General features: G+C 39.3%; 1 protein-coding gene across 3 annotated transcripts; it reads left to right on the top strand.

Moving 5' to 3' along the window:
- Positions 1 to 1,354: 1,354 nt before the first annotated feature.
- Positions 1,355 to 23,417, top strand: thrap3b (thyroid hormone receptor associated protein 3b). Of its 3 annotated transcripts, none has more exons than XM_026156153.1 (11): positions 1,355 to 1,650; positions 10,707 to 10,861; positions 14,206 to 15,042; positions 17,127 to 17,732; positions 18,913 to 19,079; positions 19,224 to 19,335; positions 19,443 to 19,518; positions 20,110 to 20,291; positions 20,405 to 20,636; positions 21,059 to 21,208; positions 22,157 to 23,417. In XM_026156153.1, exons 2-11 carry the CDS (start codon positions 10,740 to 10,742, stop codon positions 22,382 to 22,384), a joined length of 2,712 nt encoding a protein of 903 aa, XP_026011938.1. In that variant the 5' UTR covers positions 1,355 to 1,650; positions 10,707 to 10,739; the 3' UTR covers positions 22,385 to 23,417. The 3 variants fall into 3 exon arrangements, with proteins under 3 accessions (XP_026011938.1, XP_026011937.1, XP_026011939.1); XM_026156152.1 differs by having other exon boundaries at positions 1,355 to 1,721; XM_026156154.1 differs by lacking the exons at positions 1,355 to 1,650; positions 10,707 to 10,861 and adding an exon at positions 12,481 to 13,103.
- The last annotated feature ends 554 nt before the right edge of the window (positions 23,418 to 23,971 follow it).

Raw genomic sequence — 23,971 nt, 5'->3', positions numbered from 1 at the left:
GGGTTCATGAGCACTTTGGCCTTTGGTTCTTTGCGCTTCTCTCTTGCCTGCCTTCTGGTAAGTGTCAGGCGTTTTGGTTACTGTGAAAGGTTTTACATATTTGAGTTTCATGAGATGCAATTTAAGATAAGATAACCTTTATTTCATGCTACATGTACAGGCAGGTAAACACAGTGGGCTCAAACTCTGCTACAGAGAAGCAGACACATGGACTTAAACAGACACACAAATCTAGTAGACATGTTTTCCATCTATTTGTTTTCATTTTCATCTCTTTTTCCTTTGACCAAAGTTTTTTTTAATTAATTCATTCATTCATTCATTCATTCATTCATATTTTTAGTGATTTTGCAACTTTCTGGTGGTTTTATGTGTCTTTGTAGTCCTCTTATGTAATTTTGTGTTAACTTCACATGTCTTTTGTGTTGCTTTGCATCTTAGTCATGTTTGTCTTTGTGTCTTCATGCAGTTGTTTTGCCTTTCATTTGCATGCAACTCACCAAGGCTGGTTTTGCTTTAAAGTTATTATGGATTTATCTCTTTTTCTGTTGTTTTTTCTTATTTTTTGGAAGCTATATTATTACTTTTGAAAGTGCAGCCTATATTTATAGTTTCTTGTTGCTTTCCCCCATCATTTTGTATTTCTTTTTAAACTGGGGACTGGAGACACTCCATTTAACCTGTTTTAAAGCATTATTTGGAACATGGTTATAATAAAAGTGTGTTCGTTAAATTTCCAGTAAAACAAGGAATACGTGCAGAACATGCAAGGAATGCTTTGTGACAAGAAAAAGAAAAACGTGTGAAACGTGAACTTATACAGGAGGTATAATTAACTGAGTGTCCAAATGATGCTTTACGTTTGCAACACATTTGTTTTGTTTTCTCATATTGTAGTTTATTTTATTGAGCTACATGCTATTCACCTTATTTAAGCTGTTATGAATTTTATTTATATATATATATATATATATATATATATATATATATATATATATATATATATATATATATATATATGTATGTATTTATTTTTCTTAATTAAATAATCTTATTCAATTTATTTTATTTTTTATTCTTTTGACGATGTCTTAATATATAAACAGACATCTACTGCTTTCCATGCCAAATAGTAGCGTAATACTTTTATAAATATTTTATTAAATTGTGTCTTTAATCTTTCTTCATATATTTGTGCATTTTGTGCACTTATTTAATTTTTATATATTTCATGTATTCACTGTATATATAATTTTTAGATATAGTACATTTGAATTTATTTTTTATATATATTTATATTTTATGTTCTACAGGTTTCTCTGCGTTTATGCATCGTCACAAAAAGTCTCGCGTGATCTGGACTCAGCGTTAGCGTTAGATAGCGTGAGGTCGAGCGTTAACTACCCGTGAATGTCGACAAAGCGCACTATTTAGCACAATTAACAGAGAGAGAGAGATGTCTCCGAGTAAATATGTTATGCAGTGTGAGCGTGTAGTCCGAGCGCCTTGCCTCTCGTAAAGGTACGGTGGGCCTGTTTTGTTCGCTAAGTTGGTTTCGGTGCCGCTGCTAACAGGCTAGGTGGCTAACACTCGGTCAGCGCACTAAACCAGGAAGGAGGGACCCGACGACCAGGCAGCCTGGCCTCAGAGGTTGGTCTACTTCTGCAGACATTTATTCTTAAAAAACGCTTCTCGTCCATTCGTGTGGAAACGCGAACAAGGTAAGCGAGTTTGATTTTGTGGTTGCGCTAATAGGTGGCGAAAAATGAGTAACGTGTTCATTAACGTTGTTGCCTGCAGGGGAAGTATCGATAGCTGCAATCGGTTTTTACTGGATTCCACGGTTGGGGTTGTACATTAAAACAAACCAATCGTTAACACATCGATGTTTAATGTCATTTTGTAAAGATTTTTCTTTCTTTTTTCCATCTCTGTGACACCTGCTCTCCTAACCTCAGGCAGTCTTCTTGCTTAAAAACGCATTCTTAAATGGTAATGGTTAACAAAATTAGTGAACCGATCGAACTCGAGGTTAAAGATGAGTGCTAGTATCCACGCTGACCACGCTTGTTCAAGCGCAAAATGAAATTTGGCTTTTTATGGAGTAGTTATAGGGCTTATTGGTGCATATTGTATAATGCAAAGAGTGACACAAATCCAACACTATTTAAAGGTAACTGAGCATAGACATATAAAATAAATGGCTATAGGCTACGCCTAAGGGTATTTTAGTGCAATCTTACCAACTTGCATTACTCCCACAAATCCAGCCATGTTGTGAAACCCCATTAATTCTCGCCCCTGAACAGCTAACAAGGTGAGGAGTTGACCCACAGTAACATATATTCAGGACTTACCATGAAGTCCTGTAATTTGGCTCATTTTCATGAAAGATGCCTCCCTTTTTTCCTTTCTCTATCTAAAAGCAAAGTTGAGCCACACACTGTAGCTCCTGCAACCTCAATGGTATTAATAAGCTTGTCCTCCATTTCTTACCCCAGCTTGTAGGTTTACACTATACATAATGAAATAGATGTTTTTTTACTGAAGTTCTAATATTTTAACCCACACTAAATGCGTATTCACCTCTATTGGAGTCAGCCGTCATGTGACACCAATACAAATGACTACCAAATTTGCCTCAGTTTACATTACTGCACATACATGCATTGCATGCAACTGCATTGTCTGCTAGTCTTTCAGTTGCTGCCTACATTGGATCTACATTGTTGATTTGACACAAGTTTTTACGCCAGATGTCCTCATTCGTCAGGGCTTGTCGAACCAGGTGTTTCATGTGTAAGTGTTAACTATTATAGGTTAAAAGACAAAAAAAAAAACCCACAGAAAACCGAGAACAGTCAGTTCGACAAAGTTTAAAATAGGGAATGCAAATATTGTACATGTCTTTAGGATGTATGTGAAACCATTAATCACATTTTGCATGTCACTGTGCATGCCAAATATCCTTGCACAACATACTAACTAGAGATGGCACGATACCACTTTTTTATGTCCGATACCGATACCGATATCATAAATTTGGATATCTGCCGATACCGATATGAATCCGATATAGTGTTTTTTAATCAACAAAACTGTTTTTTAAAATATCTTGCTGCATTTTGCAAGTCTGCAAGTTCATACTCAAGTTTAAAACAACAACTACACTAAAGCTATTCTGTTATACCTGTATACAAAAAAAATATTTCATAGTTCAGCAATACTGATCAATCTAATAAACTTAAACCTACACCATCCTCACTATTCTGGTATTTTAAAGAGTACTTAGCGTAAATATTAAGCAACCTAACTAATAGGGTTCCAACTCCCAGCAACAACAAAAATAAATAAATAAAAAATAGGGAACCACCCCTCACACTCCACCTCATGATGCTTAATCGACGTAATCAACCTTAATTTGATGAAGTGTGAAAAAAATGCACAGAAATCAATTATTTTTCAAGAAATATTAAATAGATTCAACATCTTTCTTCAACAAAATTGCAGACTGCACAGATGGTACCTTCCCAAAGGAAAAAGTACTATAGCTTACTAGGGTATATATATTAGACTTAATAGTTACTATATACAGTAATGGACTTCTATTCATTTTGCATCAAATTAAAACTTTGGGTGTCAGATAATTATTTATTAAAAGCTAGACATTTTAAATGAGAATAAGAAAGAAAAGTATGTCTTTGTGCCCCCTTTTTCCTGTTAATGCCCTATCGGCCCCCCTGGCTAAACTTTGCTAGATCCGCCCCTGCACAGTTACCAGCGTCAGCTACGTAGAAAAAGATCCTGGTGTAGAAAGTAATATTAAATAAATTCTAACAACAGCTTATCAAGCTTAGACGTGCTGCTGTTGTTCAGCCGCTGGTTTCCTCTTTCTGGTGCAAAGTGGGCCAAAAACAAACAAGAGACACGGACTCGCGACAGAAAAGCCGATCAGCTGATCGTTAAGCAGTTTCACGATTGAAGTAGCAGCCGGAGAGCGAGAGGCAGTCGCTTGTTAAGCTTAACGCAGGAATGCTTTACAAACATTCAGAGATGGACTTACACACTTGCTTTACTTCTCTCGGGATAACTTTGTCGGAGATGAAATGCCGGGTTGCTAGCGAAACTCCACGTGCTATCCAGACCACCGACAGGTCCCGCATGCCACAGCCGCTCTATCACGTGATGCATACTGCTCCGACGTGCTAACGTTCTGAGGTGAGTTACGGCGTGTTGCAAGTTTTGTGAGGTGCTTTCGTGATATTTAATGGATCGGATTACATTTTTTATTTTTCTCCGATATCCGATCCAGTAATTTAGGTCAGTATCGGACCGATACCGATACGTAATATCGGATCGGTCCATCTCTAATACTAACCCCACGTTGCTTTTCGATGCGTCTGCTGGGGTATGAATGTGTGTGAATGTTAGCTAGAAAGCAGTTGGTAGGAAAAGGCATAGAACAAAGTGCTTCTATGAAGAAGTGAATGAGGCAAGTTGTGTAACACGCTTTGAGTGCTCAGGTAGAGTAGAAAAGCGCTGTATAAGAACCAGTCTATTTACCATTTACTTTGTATTTAAAATTGCACAAAGTCAGAAAAGTTTACCGAGTGCGGTTAAATGGTTTATTATCCAAGTTTCTGTGCAGATGGTGATTATGCATCCCTTTGGTTGTGCGGTACCGTTGGATCAGTCTGACAGAGCCAAACCTTCTGATCTTTTTCTTTATCATAGTACAGCATAACAGTTGGCATGGCTGCTATCATTGCCAATGAGAGAGGGAGGGGCTTAACCTGTCTGGTGTTGCGTTTGGATTGTAATATGTGTGAACCAAAAGGTAACTGCTGTTTGCGAATTAATAAAATTAGAATCAGTTATTTAACAAGACTAGTGTTTCTTGTGTTGACTAGTAACGCACACATCCCTAGTTTAAAGTAATGGTGAATAAAACATGAAGTTTATTTAGTTACTTTTTATTAGAGTCAGAAAATAGGATGGTATAAGATTTTCTCGTTGGTAAATATCCTGTCAATTACAAGTTGTTAGCCAATAGTAATGTCGTGTCTTCAGTTATACAGTCAGAGCAACCCCATGCACGTCCAGTGGCGTTCAACAGCGCCAGGCTTCCTTTGCTTTAGCTTGCTTGACCCCAGTTGGAGAGAAGAGGTATCACAATGGTTGTTATCAGTTTTCTTTCTGCTTCAGGCTCTGTACATGCTCACATAAAAAAGGGTGCTTTGCGGGTCATGTGACCCTTGTTCTGAGCAAAATGATCAATGTGAGTGTCACCGCCACCAGTCAGATATGTTATCAAACGGTTATTACCAATGAAATTCAACTCTGTTGCAAATAAGACAAAATTAATGCTGCTGAAAATTGTTAATCTTGAAATTTATCATATAGAGTGGTAAAATAAAGCTTTTGATTTAAGTATTTTTGTCACTGACTGCTCTCTCTGCTGCTGCTGTTGATTTCTAAGTGGTGGCTGCAACTTAGATCCCTGAAACTTAAAAAGTTGTGTTTTCTATGTTTTTTAGGAGCAGTAGCTGCAGCAGTGTTTAAAAGAAAAAGAAAAAAGACGTAGCAGCAAGTTAGAATCAAGTATAAAGGCATTTATTCATTTGCTCCTTCACCAATTTAACACCTTGTCACAGCAAGACGTCATTCAGTGGTTTTAGTGATGTATTGCTCAACACTGAAGCTCAGTACTGAAATACTTAAGAGTGAAGACGCCATTTTGAAATCACCTAATTTAACATGATTTGTTATTCTGGTTCTTCCAGTTTTCACCCATGGATATTTTCCCCTCGCAGCTTCAGTTAGTTTCATTCTTCGCTCATCGTGCTTATAACCGTCAAGCAGCACTTTTTGCTTTTCAGAGTAACCCCAAACCACTTCTACATTATTTATTGCACATTATCTGATAGTTGAGTCGGGGCACGAGAAACACTTTGACATTCAGAGATGGTGTGCGGTGAAAGAGCTGAAGTTATTTGTGCTTGTTTTCACTTCCTTTTTTTGGTCTGGGCCAGTGTGGGTGACGCTTTAGTAGCATACAGTAGGTAATGTTGTGAGAGTCACCTTGCTTTAATTATCATTCAAAACATACATAAAGTCTGCAAAGGGGGCAGACTCAGGGGTGCTGCTTCTGTGAATATAAACTCTTTATAAACTCGCAGCTTTTATAAGCTTAGATTTGCATAAACAGTTTCTTAATGAGAGACTCACTGCTTACACAGGAACCCTTTCATGCAAGGAGATTGTTTTCTTTCCTTGGTATTAGTCTGATTTTTTATTTTTTTTTTCACTGAAGGAATTTTTTGGCTGACCTGAATATTTATCTTTGTTCGAACCATGGGGACCTCCCCTGTAGGATTTCCTTCATAGGTTTATTCAGGGGACAAAGAAGTATCTGATAATAGGTAGATTCTTCTGAGCAGCCTTGAAAACAAAGCATGCACCAATATCTGATTTGGATCGGATATTACTCAGATTAGGGCTGGGCGATATGACCCAAAATTCATATCTCAATATTTTTTAACTAGATGGTGATATACGGTATATATCTCGATATTTTTTTTAAAGCCATAAAGTAGGAACAAAAAGAGGGTTCATAGTCAAAGCTGTGTCCCAGATGTCACACAGGCACTTTTATTAACATACAGCATAGAAAAAACTACTCAAAAATAAATTGTGAGCATTTATTAAATAATAATCCTCCATAAATAAAAGAAAACTGCTGTTTTTGTGTATAACAAAGAGCTCACAATTGTGCAGTTAAAATGTAAACTAAAAGACGCTGAGCATAATAACATAGGCAGATTTCACAGCTGCTCTGTTCCCAACTTCTACTGCGTGACTGACAGCCTGGAGTTTGAAATCCGCTTCGTAACCATAACCATATAGTAACATAGACTATATCGATATAAAGGATATTGTCACATCTTATATCTCGTATAAAAATATCGATATTTTTAAAAGAACTCGATATATCGCCCAGCCCTAACTCAGATCCTGACTTGGAAAAGTAGATCAGACATCACTGTCAATATGCTGATCTTTTAATTTCCGTTCTGTGTTTACTGGCCACCAGCAGCAGGACATTGGTTACTTGTAGGAGAGCTCACAGCAGCAGTTTGGAGGTACTTTCTGCCTGCTACACGGACAGCTTTTCACATTTTTCCTAAATATGCTCATCTTTCTCTCCTCCACACTGTTTTCCACCAACAAAAACACTCCATGGGGAACGTTGAGGCGAGCGAGATGAACAAGCATTTGTTCAAGTACAGTAAAATTAAAAGCTCTGAATTAAAAGTCAAAACCAGCAGTCAGTTTTCTCTCACTTGACGATGATGATGATGATGGGTCAATCTAACCACTCCCACACACACAAATAATTTTCAAAGCAAGCAGAGGTCCAGGCATGAACCTGTATTGATTATATGTATTGGGTAGATTCAAATAGGAATTATGTTAAATTTAACACGTTAAAGAGAGGAAGTGACCACCTTGATTGATGAGCGATCTCCAGTCACTTTGATTATTTGGATCATCATACATCGCTGCAAGCTGTTGATTGACTAAACTGCCACAAGCAAAAACCCAGCAACCTCGTGGTAGCCAGGGGTGAAAAACAGGGCAAATGGAAGAGATGAAAAATGAAAGTCAGAAATGACTCATTGACTCAGTCAAGGCTTTATGGGCTTATTGCCATGGTTTAAGCCCTGAGAAATTTAACATGAGAAAAACAATCTATAGAGTGAATGAAGAGAGAAAACAAAGTAGTGAATCAGAGAAATAATGCGCCAATAAACTTCTCCTCCTTACAACCCTGCAGGAAATTGCTGCTTTTAACTGAGAAGCAGGCTTTGTTTCATCTGCTGTCTGTCCCACAGACAGAAAAAAAAGACTGAGACAGGCAGCCTTCAACCTGGTCACTACTTTTTACGATGGCCTCTGTAGATAAACAACAATCTTTGTTTCACAGACAAATGGAAAAATGGAAACAAAACAAATTGCAATTTGAAGGAACCCTGAAAAGGGAAAAGGCATGGGTTCTTTTGAAGTAAAATCAGCCATTGAGCATTCTCAAGTTTGGGGGGAAAAAAACAAGTGAGGACCTTTTGTGCCCTAGATTTGCACAAATGAAGAAAACTCAAGTGGTCTGCAGTGGTGGTCTAAAAACCTGCATGAAAAACCTTTGTTTAGCAGGTAGAAAGTGGCGTCTCTTCAAACCACAACATTCGGTTAACCCCCCCCCCCAACAGTTGTCATTTCATTGCTGTCTCAAAGTGAGATCTTAAAGGCTTCAGACTTTAGAGATGACAGTTTGACGTCATTATCACCCAGGATGCTGCCTCTTAAACATCCTCCTTAGTTCCTGTTGCTGTAAACGAGTTCTCTGCGCTTTACTGCACAAAAGCAGCTCCGCCCGCTACATGCCTGCTGCTTTCTGAGAGTTTGAAAAACACTTGAAACACCCCTGCACCCAATTTAAAGTTAGTGGAGGGTAAAAATACTTGTTACTTTATCAGAAACTGGCTTGTAGATGAGTTAATTCACAATTCACAAAGTGTGGGCTGAGAGAGGTGGATTACAAAAATCTTTTATGTTGTTGATTAAATATTTACGTCTAAAAAAATACTAATGAAAAGTCATAAAACAAAAGCAAAGCTGTTGATTTTTTTTTTTTTTAATTTACCAATAATAATCCTGCTTATTGATAGGAAAATGGAGAGGTGGCTATCAGCAAGCAAAAAGAGCCATAAACGGGGAAAAAAACTGAAAGAAATTCATCATAACATCACAATAAAACTGTGGCTTGTGATTAAAGTAAATTGGGACACGGCGTACTTAAGTTTAGGAATTGTTGCTGTAGATAAAGAAAGTCTCATCGTCTTATCCTGCAGTGTTGGGATAAAACACCATCTGCATCCCCCAAAGGCTTCTTTAATCCCTCACCTCCTCGGAGGTTTCTGTCAGCGTTGATTAATTAGTTATTTTTGGAGTTGAGGTTACTTAACAGGAGACGGCGTCTGTTTACTTCACTGCTGCTCTTTAACTGTCGCACAAAACAATGTTTAGTAGAAGTGGTAAGATTAAAAAAGAAAGAAAGAAGTAATTCAGCGATGAATAGTGTTGGACAAGCTGTCTTAAAGAAAAAATCTACTTGTTGAATTCAGAAGCATTAAAAACCCTTGTTATTATTGCAGTAACTATGGCAACAACCTTTAGGGGTGCATGATTAAACTACCAATCAGTTATTTTGGGGCAGTCTCGATTACTGAACATGATTTTTCATTAACTCAACAAAAGATTAATTTTCAAAGCGGATTTTCTTGAACTTCAGCTCTAACTCGAATAAAGAAGTACTGAAGTCACAGGTTCGCAACGCCACTCCCTCAAGAGCAACCGGTGCTCTCCTGGCCTGCAGCTGCTGCACGAAAATTTTAAGAGCAGGTGGTAATCATGAATTTCCCTCTGGCTTTCGTAACCCTTCTGATAGATCAGTCGTGTTTGAGATTAAAATCACCCAGCCCTATCATCACTGTGTGTTTAACTGTCAGTTAAGACAAACCTTTAAAGGGTTGTTATACATCTAGAAATTTGATCCTTTATTAGAAAAAGGCGATGAAGGAAAAAAAAAAAGAGCTTAAAGTTTGGAAGGTCTTAAAACATTTTAAATGTCACCTGTTATTTTTCAAAATTTGTAATTTGCAGTCTTAAATAGCAGCAATATTTATATTTGTAGCTAGTAATGATTAGCATGTTAGATTTTAAAAAGGACGAGAAACTTAAATAGTGATCAGTTGATGTTGATTTACTTTCTTTGTATAATTATTATTATATCGTTATAAAAAATAATTTTGAGTAATTTTTTAACCCATCCATATGTCCCTTTTCTGCTGCTTATGTGGATCCAGGTGACATGATATAAGAGGAGTACTTTGTTTTGCCCTTGTTGGTTTCCCATCATATTGAAGGTGAAAAGAGAATAAATTACCTTCACTCGATTTTAAAAGCATCTAACAGGTGAAACCCAGCAAGAACTCCTTTTTCTTTTGTGTATCTTAAGACACATGAAGCAAAGTTGTCACAGAAGCAAAGTTCACCACAGAGCTGATTCTGTATTTCTCACTGGATTTACTTGATAAATTCGTTTTTAAAGAAACAACAAGCCTCTCACATTTGGACCATGTTGTTTGTATCTTGTTGCCATCTCGGTGGCTCGACTGTGGATGTTGAAGCGTGTCTGATGTTTAGCCAGCTTTCGCTCCTCTTCAGCAACAGCCTGAATATCTTTTGTGCACAGAAGCTCTTCTCCTCCTGTCTCATATTGCTGCCGGCTCTTGTGTATATGTTTACACCTTGATCCAGCTGTCTGCTGCGGTCTTTAAGCTGGCCCATTGGCCTTGGTTTGTTGCCACTGAGTTGGTTGTGATTTATTTTCATGACAGTTCAAGGTCATGGGGGGCCGCAGGGTCTTGGTGATGGGTAAGAAGGTGTTGCGCACATTATTCAGTGTCTATCTGTCAGCAGGTTTTGAAGTGTTTAGCTGTGTAGTCCTGATATATGTTTGTTTCATTTGATGTTTGCCCGACATAACAACCTTTGGTACTTGTTTCATTTGCTTAGTGACGCCTGGAAAGTACATTCTGTGTTCAAGCAGCTGTGTTCTGTGTTTTTGTTTTTTTTTTCCCCCCCAGGAAAGCAATACTTTTACTGGCCTGAGATCAAAGATGTCAAAGCCTCCAAATTCTCCTGCTCGGTCCCGCTCCAGATCCAGGTCTAGGTCCAGATCCAGGTCCTACTCCAGATCCCACTCTAGAAGCCGCTCAAGATCCAGAAAACGTCGTTACAGGTAAACATTTGACTGAACCTTTGGGTCACAAATATCAGTTTTTACATACTTTGACCTCATAATTAAATAAATAATTGATGGATGGATGGATATCAAAAACAAGGAAAGAATATATTAGGTTGAATATAAATAAATATTTCAGTATGGCTCAGCAGGGTGGCGTTTTTCTGATATGTGCTGCTTGTGCTGGATATTGACACTTATATGACTCCAAATTGACACATTAGGAGGTGCATATGCTTGCTGCCAGCTGAGTCAACTAGTAAGAGTATAATATATAAAGAGCATACTGTAAATGTAGGCTTGCCAAGAGGTCACACACATAAATTACGGTATATTAAAAAAAAAAAAGTTGAAGTGAGATGAAATTAAAACTTATAAGATAAAAATATTAAAAATAAGACCACTCTTTCCATTCCGGCTGCCAGATAAGATCAGTTTTAAGTTATCAGAGGCTAAAGAAAATAAAAGAAGAGAGATCCAACAATGAAGAAGATAATAGAATTATTAAGATGAACAAAAACAAAATGGAGTAATTTTAACCCATGAGAATTTAACAATACCTGTCCACAGGAAATTCATATTTGTGTTAGTTAAAGGTGTCTGATTGTTACTAAGTAGCTTCTAAAGTCACACCAATATTTGTCAAAGAGGTGTGGTTTCGTTTTGATGTTAAACATAACTGATAAGCGTATAAGAGGAGCTTTCTTTCATTTAAAAAAAATTGGCCTGGTGGTGTGAACATTTTACAAGAACTCCTTAAATGGCCATGATTTGTTCAAAATTCAAGTGGTTTCAGAAAGAAGAGAAGATGAGCTTTAGGGGACATCATGGTAGCACGACGCATTCACAAGATACATTGTCATACTCAGACACTTGGTGAATAAACTCTCAAACGATGTGTGAATACGATCACTCGAGTGATCACTTGAGTCTTAAGATAGCTGGTATTCTCTTAACTTACTGGTTGTAAGTTAAGAGCTGGTTTTGTTTAGCTGGCTCTTCTCTGCTGTCGAGTAAGTCAACCAGTAAGATTGCGTGTACAGTAATTATTGTCGACAATATCGGGAATAAATAAATGTATTGTGTTAGAGCTCTGACTTAAAAGAGGAGGAAGAGGAAGAAGTGGAGTTGAGTAAGAAGAGAGCGCAATGAGGAAGAAATACATGATAAAATATACAAACGTTAAATGGTCGAATATAATTTAAAAGGGGTGATCTTTAAATTAAAAACGAACTCATAATTAACACTTTACAGCATTTTTTTAAAACTATATTTCGTGTAAAGTTCATCAGATCTCATTTATCCTTCATAATTCTCGGGTATCTGGACTATCCCATTAGAAATCCATTGTGGTGTAGAGGGTTAGATGATAGAAGGCTTAGAGGGGAGTGTCTGCCCATTTCTAAAGGAGGTCAAAGCATTCATTTCCAGTAATCTTGCCTAGTTTGACAAACTGGACCTTGTTTGTTTTGGAACATATGATGTTTGGCATATGATGCAAGTAATAGTTGCTGTCATAGATTTTGGCATTTACTATCTAAAGAAAATTCAGTCAAAAATGAGTGCAAGTGGAGTGTATTTGTGTACAAAGGTCTTTGTGGCTTTGGTGTTTACTGAGTACGAAGTAACAAGGAAATGCTCGGCTCGTGTTTCACTCACTATCTGATTCGGCTCATCTTTCAGTGAAGCACTCATGCAAAGGGCTGAGCGGTTTCAGTGAAGATCGTTTCTTCCTAAATTATCTCTCACAAATACAGATGTTTTGCAGCTGCATGTATTTGTGTAGTATGCAGCATTTGCTCAGGTTCACTCTCTGGGTCCTTCATCCTTGACTCAACGCAGCTCATTCTAGGTTTGATTTGCATGATTTGTTTTTAAGCAGTTTGCATCAGCGCACCTTCACTCTAAAAGTCTACCGGCGTGCCTTTCTATTTCCAGTCTGCCTGTTTTTGGAGCCAATAAACACATTCAGAGACAGTTGTTAGATTGTTTTCTTTTTTCTTCTTGCCGTATTGAATATCAATGATTTTTCAAAGCAGGAAATAGAAGATAAGTCACCACTCTTGGCCTTGTTGTTATCTCCCTCCCTTTCTGATGCCTCCTCCCTCTGGGTCTACTCGTTTTTCCGACACATTCATTAAGGCCCTCGTGTGCGAACAAGTGTTGTTTTTTTTTTCCCGTCTTGTATTTGATGCAGCCGAGTCCACAACAGCTCTGTTTCAATGAAAAGGTCCAAGGGGTAAGCAGAGAAGATTTGTTTTCTTTTTCCAGGAGAGATAATCTGTGTTGCATGAGTAAAAGTTTGACTTTGATTTTATCTGGAATGTGTAGGTGAAGTTCCTTAAGTAATTTTGTTGTTAATGTAACCGTTTGCTGAAATGGAACTCTTTTAATCACGGAGATCTTTAATGTCTGTTTTAGTTTACATGTGAGCAACCTGCTGCTCCTTCCAATCAGGCCACAGTGCTCAGTAACTGAGCTCCTGTTGGAGTGTGCACCTACATTAGGGTCTGTGGACCACTATGGTCCGTTTTGTAGCCTCGGAGATCCACGAGTGAATAAAGGTTTTGTGTGACATCCGAGTCTCAAAGGTTACCAGAGCAAAAAGACCTGTTCTTGATTTGGGCTCCATCTGCTGGTCAGGCTGCTGAGGTGTTACTCCTGTATTATGAATCAGTATAAATTTAAGCATTTAACTTGGAGGGCTTCAACTTATTGCTTTCAATGTCTATTTTCTGAGTTGGTTGTTTTTGGCTTGTAAGATGATGATTGTTGCTTAATTTGTTCAGCAGCAGCCCAAACAAAATATAAAGTTTTAAAGCAGACCAGGAAATAATCACATTAAATAATAATTTGTGCAACGGTGACAGTTTTTCCTGTCTTAGAATGGGACTTTGGGAATGTCTATTTACTGTGTGTGTTGGGATGATTCAGTCCTCCTTTTTTATTCCCTATTTCTCAGACCTTTAGTTTTTATTAACTGGTGAAAGACCTAAACCTCTTTGGTGGATGCCATTTTTTTTTTTTTTTTTTTTTTTTTTTTTTTTTTTTTTACGTGCAGGAATAGATGTTTGTTTTCAAAGCTTTTTGTAGCACCCACAGACTACTAATGCACTAAGATTATAAACCTTTAGGTTTTCAGAAGTTTTCATTCAAATCTTGTATCCACATGTCAAGTAGACCCGGTTGAAATGTGTGATACTTTCCTAAGAAGACAACAGTTTGACAGTGATCTTTTTGTGTTTGGTGTTGTGTGAATTACCTGTACTGACTTGTTCTTAATGTTATGAACAGCTTTTCACATGTATCTCCTCTTCTCTCTCCCCCCTCCTTTTATTCAGTTCTAGGTCTCGTTCCCGTTCTCGCTCGCACTCTCCGTCCTATAGAAACTATCCTTCTCGGGACTATCAGAACAACAGAGGTGGCTTCAGAGGTTACAACAGAGGCTACCGTAGGCCGTACCACTACCGAGGTAGAGGCCGAGGCTATTACCAACGCGGCCATTACCAAAACAGAGGTGGAGGAGGTTATGGCTATAAGGGTAATTGGCAGGGTGGTGGTGGTGGTGGTGGTGGTGGTGGTGGAGGAGGAGGTGGCGGTGGTGGCGGGGGCGGCTGGCATGATCGGCATCATGACCAGGACCACCATTCTCACAGCCCCAGGAGGGGCCGCTCACGCTCCCGTACACCCAGGAAGCGCTCGGGCAGCCGGAGCCGCTCCCGCTACTCTGATCGTTCGTCTTCTGGACGATCCCGCCATTCTAGGCGCTCCAGCTACTCCTCTCGGTCCCGCTCCTCATCCCCACGCCACCGCAGCAGCAAGGGAAAGCCCAGCAACAAGGATGCTAAAGACAAGCCAGTTGAAAGTCAGGTTGAGAAGTCTACTCCGGAACCAGATGGCAGCGTCATCGAGAAGACTTCTGGAGGCAAATGGATTGACTACGACGCAAGCCCCAAACCAACCAGCCCAGAGACTAAGAAAGAGGACGCGCCTTCTGGTCCTGAGGTCAAAGGGCCCACCAGTGGTGGCACTATGTGGAAAACCATCAGCAGTGCATCACCTCCAGCAAAGAGCCCCACAAAGTCTGGACAAACGGCCTCGTTCAGCGGATTTGGATTCTTCTCAAAGGATGATGTCAAAACTACAGATAAGACTGTGATCTCTGCTGCCTTCAAAAAGTATGTCCAGTACTTTATTTTAGATATTGAAATGTAATTATATTATTTTCTCTTTTTATTTTTCCTAACAAATCATGAACGTTATTTGTCTTTCAAACATGTTTAGCTTTTTTCAAAGATCCTTGGAAGAATACAGTTTAAAAAGGAATGAAACATAAGACTCCTGATTTTAAGTGAATTGAAAATGTAGCCGGCTGTTTTCTGAGAGGAAGTTGTATGAAATCCCACTTACTTAAGACGATGGTGTTGACGTGAGTATATAACCATGAAAATGTGAGTCATGGTCTGTACTGTTTGCATTGGGGATGGGCTTTTTTTTTTTTTCCATAAGGTTGTTTAAGTCAAATGATGACAAGCATCCTGAAATTTGAATTGGCAGGTGATCTCCAAATTTGGTTGTAGTGCTTGTGTTTGTCTGCCTTCAGTCTCTTGAGGAAAGTGAAGGGTAGTTCAAGCTTTTATTTTTAAAAAAAAAAACACACTAACTGGGGAATTAAATTAGTGGTCCTGGTTCTTAAAAGCAAATGTAGAAGTGCCTTAAACCTGTTTTAAGGCACTATTTTTCTAAATGGCCAGCAAAGGGTGATGTTTAAGGTTGCAATAGACTTCTGGTTCTATAGAAATATGTGAGAAAACAGCCTCAGCCTCCGTTATTTTGTGGTGACTTTATGATCAACCCTCAGGCCATGCTGTTTAGAATATGAAGCCAATTTGTAAATTATAATAATTTTTGAGTTAGAAAGGACAATTGTTCAGGATTTGCATGTTGGCTCACGAGTAATTAGCCCCAGGTAATTAGCAAATGAGCATGCTGTCAGATCCACCCCTTCACAAACCAGTGGGAGATGCTGCTGTCTAAAACCCTTTAAGCCATTTTTCTTCAGAAAAAGCAAGGTCTGCTGATGGATATTTGAAAATGAAGTCATGAAATTCAGTAATTATAGAGCTCTGAAGGGGCTTAGTAAACAGCCTAACTGCTAAAGTTGATCTGAAATTAGGTGCTTTAGCTCCTGTCCCTTTAATCGAGGAATTACCTTTTCATATTCTGACCTCAATGACTTTAAACTTTGGCGATGTATATTTGAGCACTGACCATTGTAAAAACAAATGGAGACAAAAATAAGGCCGTACCGTACCAATATGCTTTTATATTGTAAGCTAAAGACCCTACAATAACAGACTCCACTTTGGTCATGTAAATGGAGAGTCTTTTTTTTTTTCACACATTAAGGTTAATTATGGACTTTGACCATTTATATTTACATTATATATTCTATAGATAGATAGATAGATACAGACAGAAAGAAGGCATACATTTTCATTGCTATGCAGATGACACCCAGCTTTATCTTTTCATGAACTCACACAAGTTAGCTGAACTACAGGAATGTATTAAAAACATTAAGTTTCTCTATGACCTCCAATTTCCTGCTTAGAAGCAGTACAATAACCTCTGATAACTGAGGTTTTTGTATGCGACTCTAAAAATCCCTAACCAGATAGTTACTCTGGGTGGCATTAGCTTGGTCCCCAGTAACACTGTGAGGGATGTTGGAGTCGTTTATTAGACAACTAAACAAATGTGTAGGACTATTATATAATTTGGGCAGTGTATCTAAAATGAGCAATATCCTGTCTCAAAGTGATACTGACAAACTAGCTCATACATTTATTACTTCTAGTCTATTTCTGCCTATAAATACACATTCAGATTCATGATTCTGTTTTATTAAGTGTCATTAAGCGATTTTTCTTTCAGAATAAAAGGTAGTTTCAAGATTATTTGTGATACACAAGTTTGACAGAAATGAAAATGAAAACATTAAGGAAGGACAGAAGGTTGGGTAACAGGAAAATGTCTAATGTTTCAGTAAATAATCTTTTTACAACCTGGTTTTAAGCATGCCCATCCCCAGTGTGTATTGTACCTTTCACTTTCAGCTTGTTAGAACATGTTGCACTTGTGTGGTCTTGTTTTCCCTCTTGCATTATTCATCCCAGTCTGAAATTATTAATTTAAATCGTATTATTGGTTCACTTGGAGGTGCGGGTGCTAAAGTTCACTTTGAATTTCTCTGTTTCAGGTTTATGGCTGAGAACAAAAACAAAAAGCAGGCAGCTGAAAAGGAGAACAGTCGTGAAAAGGAGCAGATCACTGTAGATAGAGAACAAGAGAAAAGTGGCAAAACTGGAGAGCTCTTCAACCTCTCGTCCTTTGGTGACATCAAGGGAGACAAGACTATGCCTTTCTTTGAGGCTGGAGAAGAAGAGTTCCTCAAATCACACGGGATGAAAGAGAGGGACATTGAGGAGGATGCTGAGGTAAAACCTGCCCTCGTAGCTCGGGACATGTTCGGGAAATGGGGGGACGAGTCAAGCTATTCAACATCTTACCCGTCCATTAAGGAGAAAGTCCGTGTAGACCCCGAAGACATAGACCCCATTGATGATGTGGAGGAGGAGTTGTACCGAAGCCGCAAACATAAGAAAGAGGAGAAGTCCAAGAAGAAGGAGAAGAAAGAAAAGGAGAAGGCCAGAAGGAGTTTGTCCCCACCAACCACTTCAAGAGAGAAAGACCGGCCACTGTTCCCTGGAGCTTTTCCTCCTCGTGAACAATCGCCCGCACCGCGTCTGTTTGCATCAAAAGAAGACTTTGAGCTCAGAATCGCTTCTTTAGATGAACTTCCCAGGTATGTGCAAATAAACTACAAATAAAATGCGACAGCAAACGCGCTCTAGTGTGAACCCTCATGCGCAAAAGAAGACGTCACACACAACGCGCTCTGTTTAGACGCAGAGCAAACAATATTGTTTGACTGATGGCCCTTAATATAAAGACTTCGGACTTTACGTTTCCCAATTTTTGCTTTAAGTTATTTTGTTATTTACATAATAATGTAAATAACCTAATAATTATCCTTATTGCTGTTTTAGAGGAGCGGCGCTTCAAAGGTTAGCTGCAGATTTCTGTCAGAATCTGCAGATTATACAGTACAAATAAAATGTTCACGTTGTCTTCCCAACAGTTTCACTGACATCTACTCTGGATGGCCAGGAAGCGTTCGCGATGTCTTCTCGGGCGCTTCTCCGGAGCTGATAATTGGCGTCTGTCTTGTGTCAGTGATGTAAAAGACGGATTAATGCGACCTGACTGTTCAAACAGCAGTCGCTTTCTAAAACATCAGATATGTATCGGATTCAGTACCACTTATGAAAGTGACCCAGATCGGATTTGAAAATATCGGATTTGTGCCGTTCACACTGTCACACCATGATCGGATATGGGTTGCATAGGGTCAAAAAAAAAATCAGATTTGATGCGCTTTCGCCTGCAGTGTGAACGTAGCCTAATGCTCACGGGCAGTAAAGGTGGCACCAGTAATCTTAAAGCTTAGCTGGACACTTTTCTATTTTTAAGATTTCAAACTACCAAACTAGCAAATCTCTCAATAAGGAAAGAAAGAGATGATTTTTATCGGTGTGACGTTTGCATTTTAAACTTCACAGCTTCTTTAAAAACAAAAAATAGCGTCTGTATTTAACACTGATCTCGAAATTTGGTGATTTTAAAAACACAATATTCCAATGCCATTTTTCTTTCTTTCAGACACTTGAAACATGAACAGACTTCCCTAACATTTGTTAGATGTAGTTATTTATTTACTGTTCAGGGAAGTAGTAGACTACCATCTGGTGGACACGCTGTGCATCGTAATTACATGGTTGAAGGGTGTTTCTCTCTTTTTTTTACTCTTGAGTTTTCATTTGTCAGCCATTATAAATGCAGATACCAAATAGCAAACATTTCATCATATATTTGTTCAGCATGTTTGCATTAATCTTTGCTCCTTCCTTCCTGTTTGCTCTTAGCTCCTCCCTCTCTAAAGATCGCCACCTGCCCCGGGAGCTGCTGAATACCACTAAGAAGGATCCAGAATTTCGCTCCATTTTCCAGCACATTCAGTCCACACAGCTCCGTCGCAGCCCGTCTGAGCTGTTCGCTCAGCACATAGTCTCTATTGTGCACTACATCAAAGGTACAGTGTGTTTGCAGTGTCACGTCCGCGCAAAGGTTTGGGCAAACTGATGAGCTCCGACGATTCATTACTTGCATATTAGCGAGTTATCAGCGTTAGTCTTGTGTGTATTTGGAATAATACCTTTCTGTGGTTTGTCTGCAGCTCAACACTTCCACTCCTCTGACATGACTCTAAGTGAGCGCTTTGCCATGTACCAAAGAAAAGCTGCAGAGGCAGAAATGATGAAGCCAAGGAAAAGCCCAGAAATCCACAGGTAGCCTCCAGAAACGACTATCTGATCATTTTTGATTAATTCATCCAAGAATCTCTGTTCTGAAAACTTCCTACAATCACTAATGAGGCTTTTCCCTCGTCTTTTAGGAGAATCGATGTTTCCCCCAGTGCTTTTAAGAGGCACTCTCACCTGTTTGAGGATTTGGAGGAGGCAAGCTACAAGGTGACGAGCCCTTTTGAAATTTGACGTATGTGGAACAAGCAAATCTGAGACAATCCAGAGCAGCAGTGGTTCAGCTTTGTGCTTTTCTTTCAAAGGATGCGTATTTCTAAATCAAAAGAGCCCAATTGTGTTTTATAAGTGCCAAGCAAGCCCCCCAGCCTATGAGATATGGTTATTGATTGGGTATGTACGAACCCAAGCAAAGGCTTAAAGGAAGTGAATTAAGATCCCGAGTCCAAGCCTCTCAAGGGACGATTATCAGTGCCTTTACCTTGTAAGTATTTTTCCTAAAAAGAAAAAAAATCAAGCCACAAAACTGTAAAATTCAGTTTATTTAAATAAGCTACATGCATGCTGCTGGTTTCCACAGATACTTCCACAAATAGCTGTAAGATATAAACATTTTGTTATCATAGTTTTTCTACATTTGTAACAGTTGCAGATTACGGTAACATGTTTCTTGACCACCTGAGGGAACGCAGTGTTTGTATAAGTTGTATACAGTGTGGTGCTCTGTGCATTCATTCAAAAATTTCCCATCAGCCCTGTGAACGGCTGCTTTAACTGTTTGCTAAAATCGAATCTCTGCAGGACCCAAGTAAAAAGTTCAAAGGCGACGTGATGGACCTTCGCCTGGATATTGAAAGACGTAAGAGGTTTGCTGGGAAGGAGCGCGACTTCAAGCGTGAAGGGGCCAGGAGCCCGGGAGGCTCCCAGGGACTGAGTAGAGAGAGGTCCTCTGAGAAATCTGGGAAGCACCACAAGAAATCCAAGTTTGTTGTTATTTATTTGACACAGATTCATAACAGCAGTATCAGTATATCCACTGATTCATAACTTAGTTTTAATGACGCACGTCCTTTATTTTTTGTCACCTGCCTTACAGGAAGGGTAAGAAGAAGCGGGATCGCTCTCCTTCCTCTTCTTCCTCCTCATCCTCCCAGTCCCCTTATCCTCCGCCATTCCGAGGCAAAGAATACATGGGGGAAGGGATGGAGCACCCTGAGGAGGGCTTCAGCCACACACGCTATCCACCGCGGGACTACGCTGGCCCTGGTGACCGAGGCCCTCGAGATTATGAGGGCCATGGCATGGAGAGAGGCCGAGGCCGTGGATTTGTAAGTTCCCTTCATCTTTGAATGTCTCCTTGGCTGTTTTTGTTATTGACATGTCATCTTCTTGCGATTTCCTATCCTAATGGCAGTAGACAGTAGACTGCGCTTGTCTGCTCTGTTCCTTCCTCCTAATGCTACGGATCATAATGTGGATGATGACAATAAATGATGATGATGACAGTCTATCATACATATTCCATGCACTACATGGTTTTTATAAAGGTAACGTAGCGCCAGTCAGTGGAAAGTCAGCTCATCACTAAACTCTAGTGTGTGTGTGTGTGTGTGTGTGTGTGTGTGTGTGTGTGTGTTCTTGTCTCATTGTCACAGGACCTAGTTATAATCTTCTCCTCCATCTCGTTAGATATCAAAGAGTTTGTCTCAAGACTGCGAGTTTCAGTCCTGCCTGTTGTTTTTGCTTTCAGTTCCCCAGAGTCAGAGGAAGAGGTTGGAGCAGGGGAAATTACCCCGGCAACAACAGCAATGGAAACCCTGCCAACATAAATCCTCCAGTGCGGCCGCCTGACGAGGAGTGGGACCCTGAATACACCCCCAAGAGCAGGAAGTACTACCTGGTGAGTCTCTGCAGCTGCTAATTGATTTACTGGTGTATTTGAAATGGAGGACATGCAAAGCCGAAAAAGTAGTCCAGTGAACAACAGCTGTTCAGTCAGTGCAAGGCATAATCCAAAATATATACTCACTGCTTTATTAGGTACACCTTTCCAGTATTGAGCTGCACATTCTTTGGCCTTGAGAGCTGCTCTGCTGGATTGTGATTTGGTGACTGGGATCATTTGAGTACTTCTGCCGCTGCAGCCCATCTATGTCACGTGCATTCAGCGATGCTCGTTTGCACGTCTTGTGATTGCTTGAGTTATTGTTTTCTTCCTGTCAACTTAACTCACCAAGACCATTCTACTCTGGCATCAACATGACATTTTCATCCAGAGAACTGCAGCTCGCTGGATGTTTTCTGTTTTTCAGACCGTTCTCTGTAAAGAAAATAGTCTGTAGAGACAGTTGTGTGTAGCTTCTGAAATACTTGAACCACCAATAACCATTTAAATTAAAGTCACCTAAATCACTTTTATTCCTTATTCTGATGCTCAGTTTGACCTTCAACAGGTCGTTTTGACTATGTCTAAATGCCTAAGTGCATCGAGTTGCTGCAATGTGATTGGCTGACTAGATAAGAGGTTTGCCTAACAGAGTGAGTGCTATTCCTACAAAGTTGATTCTGTTGATCTGGATGTCTAATGTTTTTTATTTGTATTTCTTTTTAAGTTTCTGATTTCAGTTCAGTTTGAGTGAGTTTGCTCAATCCTGTTCAGCTTTTATTGTTTTCAGCGGTTCAGTTGGTTTATAAATATGATGTAGGAGTAATTTGCCAGAAATTCACTGGAGTTTGTCTGAAAATGTTTTAGCTCCTTCAGAAAAGATTTCAGGTGCTTTGGACTTCTTTGATGTTTAAGCGTGTGTGAATGTTGTGGGATAAATAAATCACATCTTTACACTTTCAGCACGATGATCGCGATGGAGAGAAAACCTGGGTTGATAACCGGGGCAGAGGCCGCGGCTCCTTCCCCACTCGCCGAGGCCGCTTCGTGTACCGGAAGGGAGGCAGCAGCCCGAAGTGGACCCACGACATGTATCAGGGAGGAGAGGAGGGGGAGCTGGCAGACGACAGCCTGGAAGTCGACCATAAAGAAGCCAAGGGCGCCGGGGATGCGCCGAGCCTGAAGCAGTAAAGCTCTCGCTCCATCACCTACATGTAGAAGTCCTATCAGAGCGGTTAGAGTGGTGATGAAGGGGTTAAATTTCTGTTTTTTCCATCTTGCTTCATCTCATGTTTTAACGGTTAACATGTTCAGTGAGTTCTCTGTGTAGAAGCGAAAAAAGGAGCGCAACTGTTACTGTGATTGTTTTTTTTGTTTTGTTTAGGTGTTAAATGGTGAGTTTTGATTTGTGTTTATCGCATCGGCAAAGATTCGAAAAGGTAAAAAATGTTTCCGCGGACACGGCAAAAAAGAAAAGAGATTGTGCCTTAGGAAATAATACGGTCACGTGTCCGTCTGATATGTTTGAAGGTGAAAGCGTGTAGGAGAAATCTGATTAATCTGTTTTGGGGTTGTTTTTTTTTTTTTAAATGCATGAGACATTTGATTCATACGTTGCTCAACGGGACCAATCGGAGGCAGCTGCCCGGCTCGCTGATTCGCAGACGTGGCGGTCTCCCCGGGCGTTCGTCACTTCTGCTTTCTGAGCTTTTACACGCAGCTCATCAGCAGCTGCTGCATATTCTCGTTGGTTTGTGGATGTTTCCATAGTAAGACGGATGTGTTTTAGACAGAAAACGCGTGAACATTTTTCCGGCGCCGTCATATCTGTTTAGATAAGAGGCCATGTTTGTCTAGATTTTTAATTAAAATAAAATCAGTAGTGTTACATGACATAATCCATGTATAGAATTAGATCTGAAGCTTTGTAATCCTGCAGTTTTACTTGTGTAAAAAAAAAAAAAAACTAACTGAAGAGAAATGTGAAGATTTGTGGTGAAAAAAAACAAACATGATGTGATGATTTTAAATGGAATCGACCTGAACTAGCAGAACTAGTTTGGCCACATCTCGCCGCGCCCTTCTCGTCCACGTTCGACTGTACATACTGCATGAATCAAACAGGACTGATTTTGTTCGGTCTGATGCTGAAATCTTTTTTACTGTTCAAGAGCTTTGAACTACCCGTCTTTTAATTTTCAATAAATTTTTCTTTGATTCGGGGCATTTTTGTGAGTGTTTTTTCTTTAGAAAAAGAAATAAATGCAGTTTCAGGGGTATATGTTATTACATGTGGGTTACAGATCACATTGAATATACAAAAACACAAAATCTTCACATAAAGTGTATTATCCTAGAGTTATTTATCGACATCTAAAAACATGTTAAGATTTTTGCATATTTTCATGCCTCTGTGCTAATAAATTCTTGTAATTGCTGTGCATTTAATTTAAAAACTATAAGTATTATTCACACGCAGCTAACTCTAAAAGCAGTACAGTAATCAATCTAAAAGAGACATCAATAATTAAAAACTGCAAAAAGTCTCAAATGACATTATAAAGCTTCTCATTTTTCATGAACACTTTTAACCCGTCCCACCCCCGTCGTTATCGATGGTAACTAACAGCGCTTAAGACTTTAAATCTCATCTGATATATATATTTTTTGCGTAAATATGTTTATTATAATTTTAAAATTAGGATGCAAGATTTCTGAGCTCATTGAGTGCTGTTTATTTTTGCCTGGAAATTAGCACCACAGTATAATTTGCAGAGT

The sequence above is a fragment of the Astatotilapia calliptera genome, chromosome 22 (assembly GCF_900246225.1).
Source record: "Astatotilapia calliptera chromosome 22, fAstCal1.2, whole genome shotgun sequence".
Lineage (NCBI taxonomy): Eukaryota > Metazoa > Chordata > Actinopteri > Cichliformes > Cichlidae > Astatotilapia > Astatotilapia calliptera.
The sequence above is the reverse complement of the archived record's forward strand: the minus strand, read 5'-3'. Positions and strand labels throughout refer to the sequence as shown.

Excerpts from the sequence above, each read along its gene's own strand:
- thrap3b (XM_026156153.1), top strand. The coding sequence starts at position 10,740 with ATGTCAAAGCCTCCAAATTCTCCTGCTCGGTCCCGCTCCAGATCCAGG. Across the intron at positions 17,733-18,912 it reads TCTTTAGATGAACTTCCCAG|CTCCTCCCTCTCTAAAGATC; the intron begins GTATGTGCAAAT and ends GTTTGCTCTTAG. Across the intron at positions 19,336-19,442 it reads AAAAGCCCAGAAATCCACAG|GAGAATCGATGTTTCCCCCA; the intron begins GTAGCCTCCAGA and ends CTCGTCTTTTAG.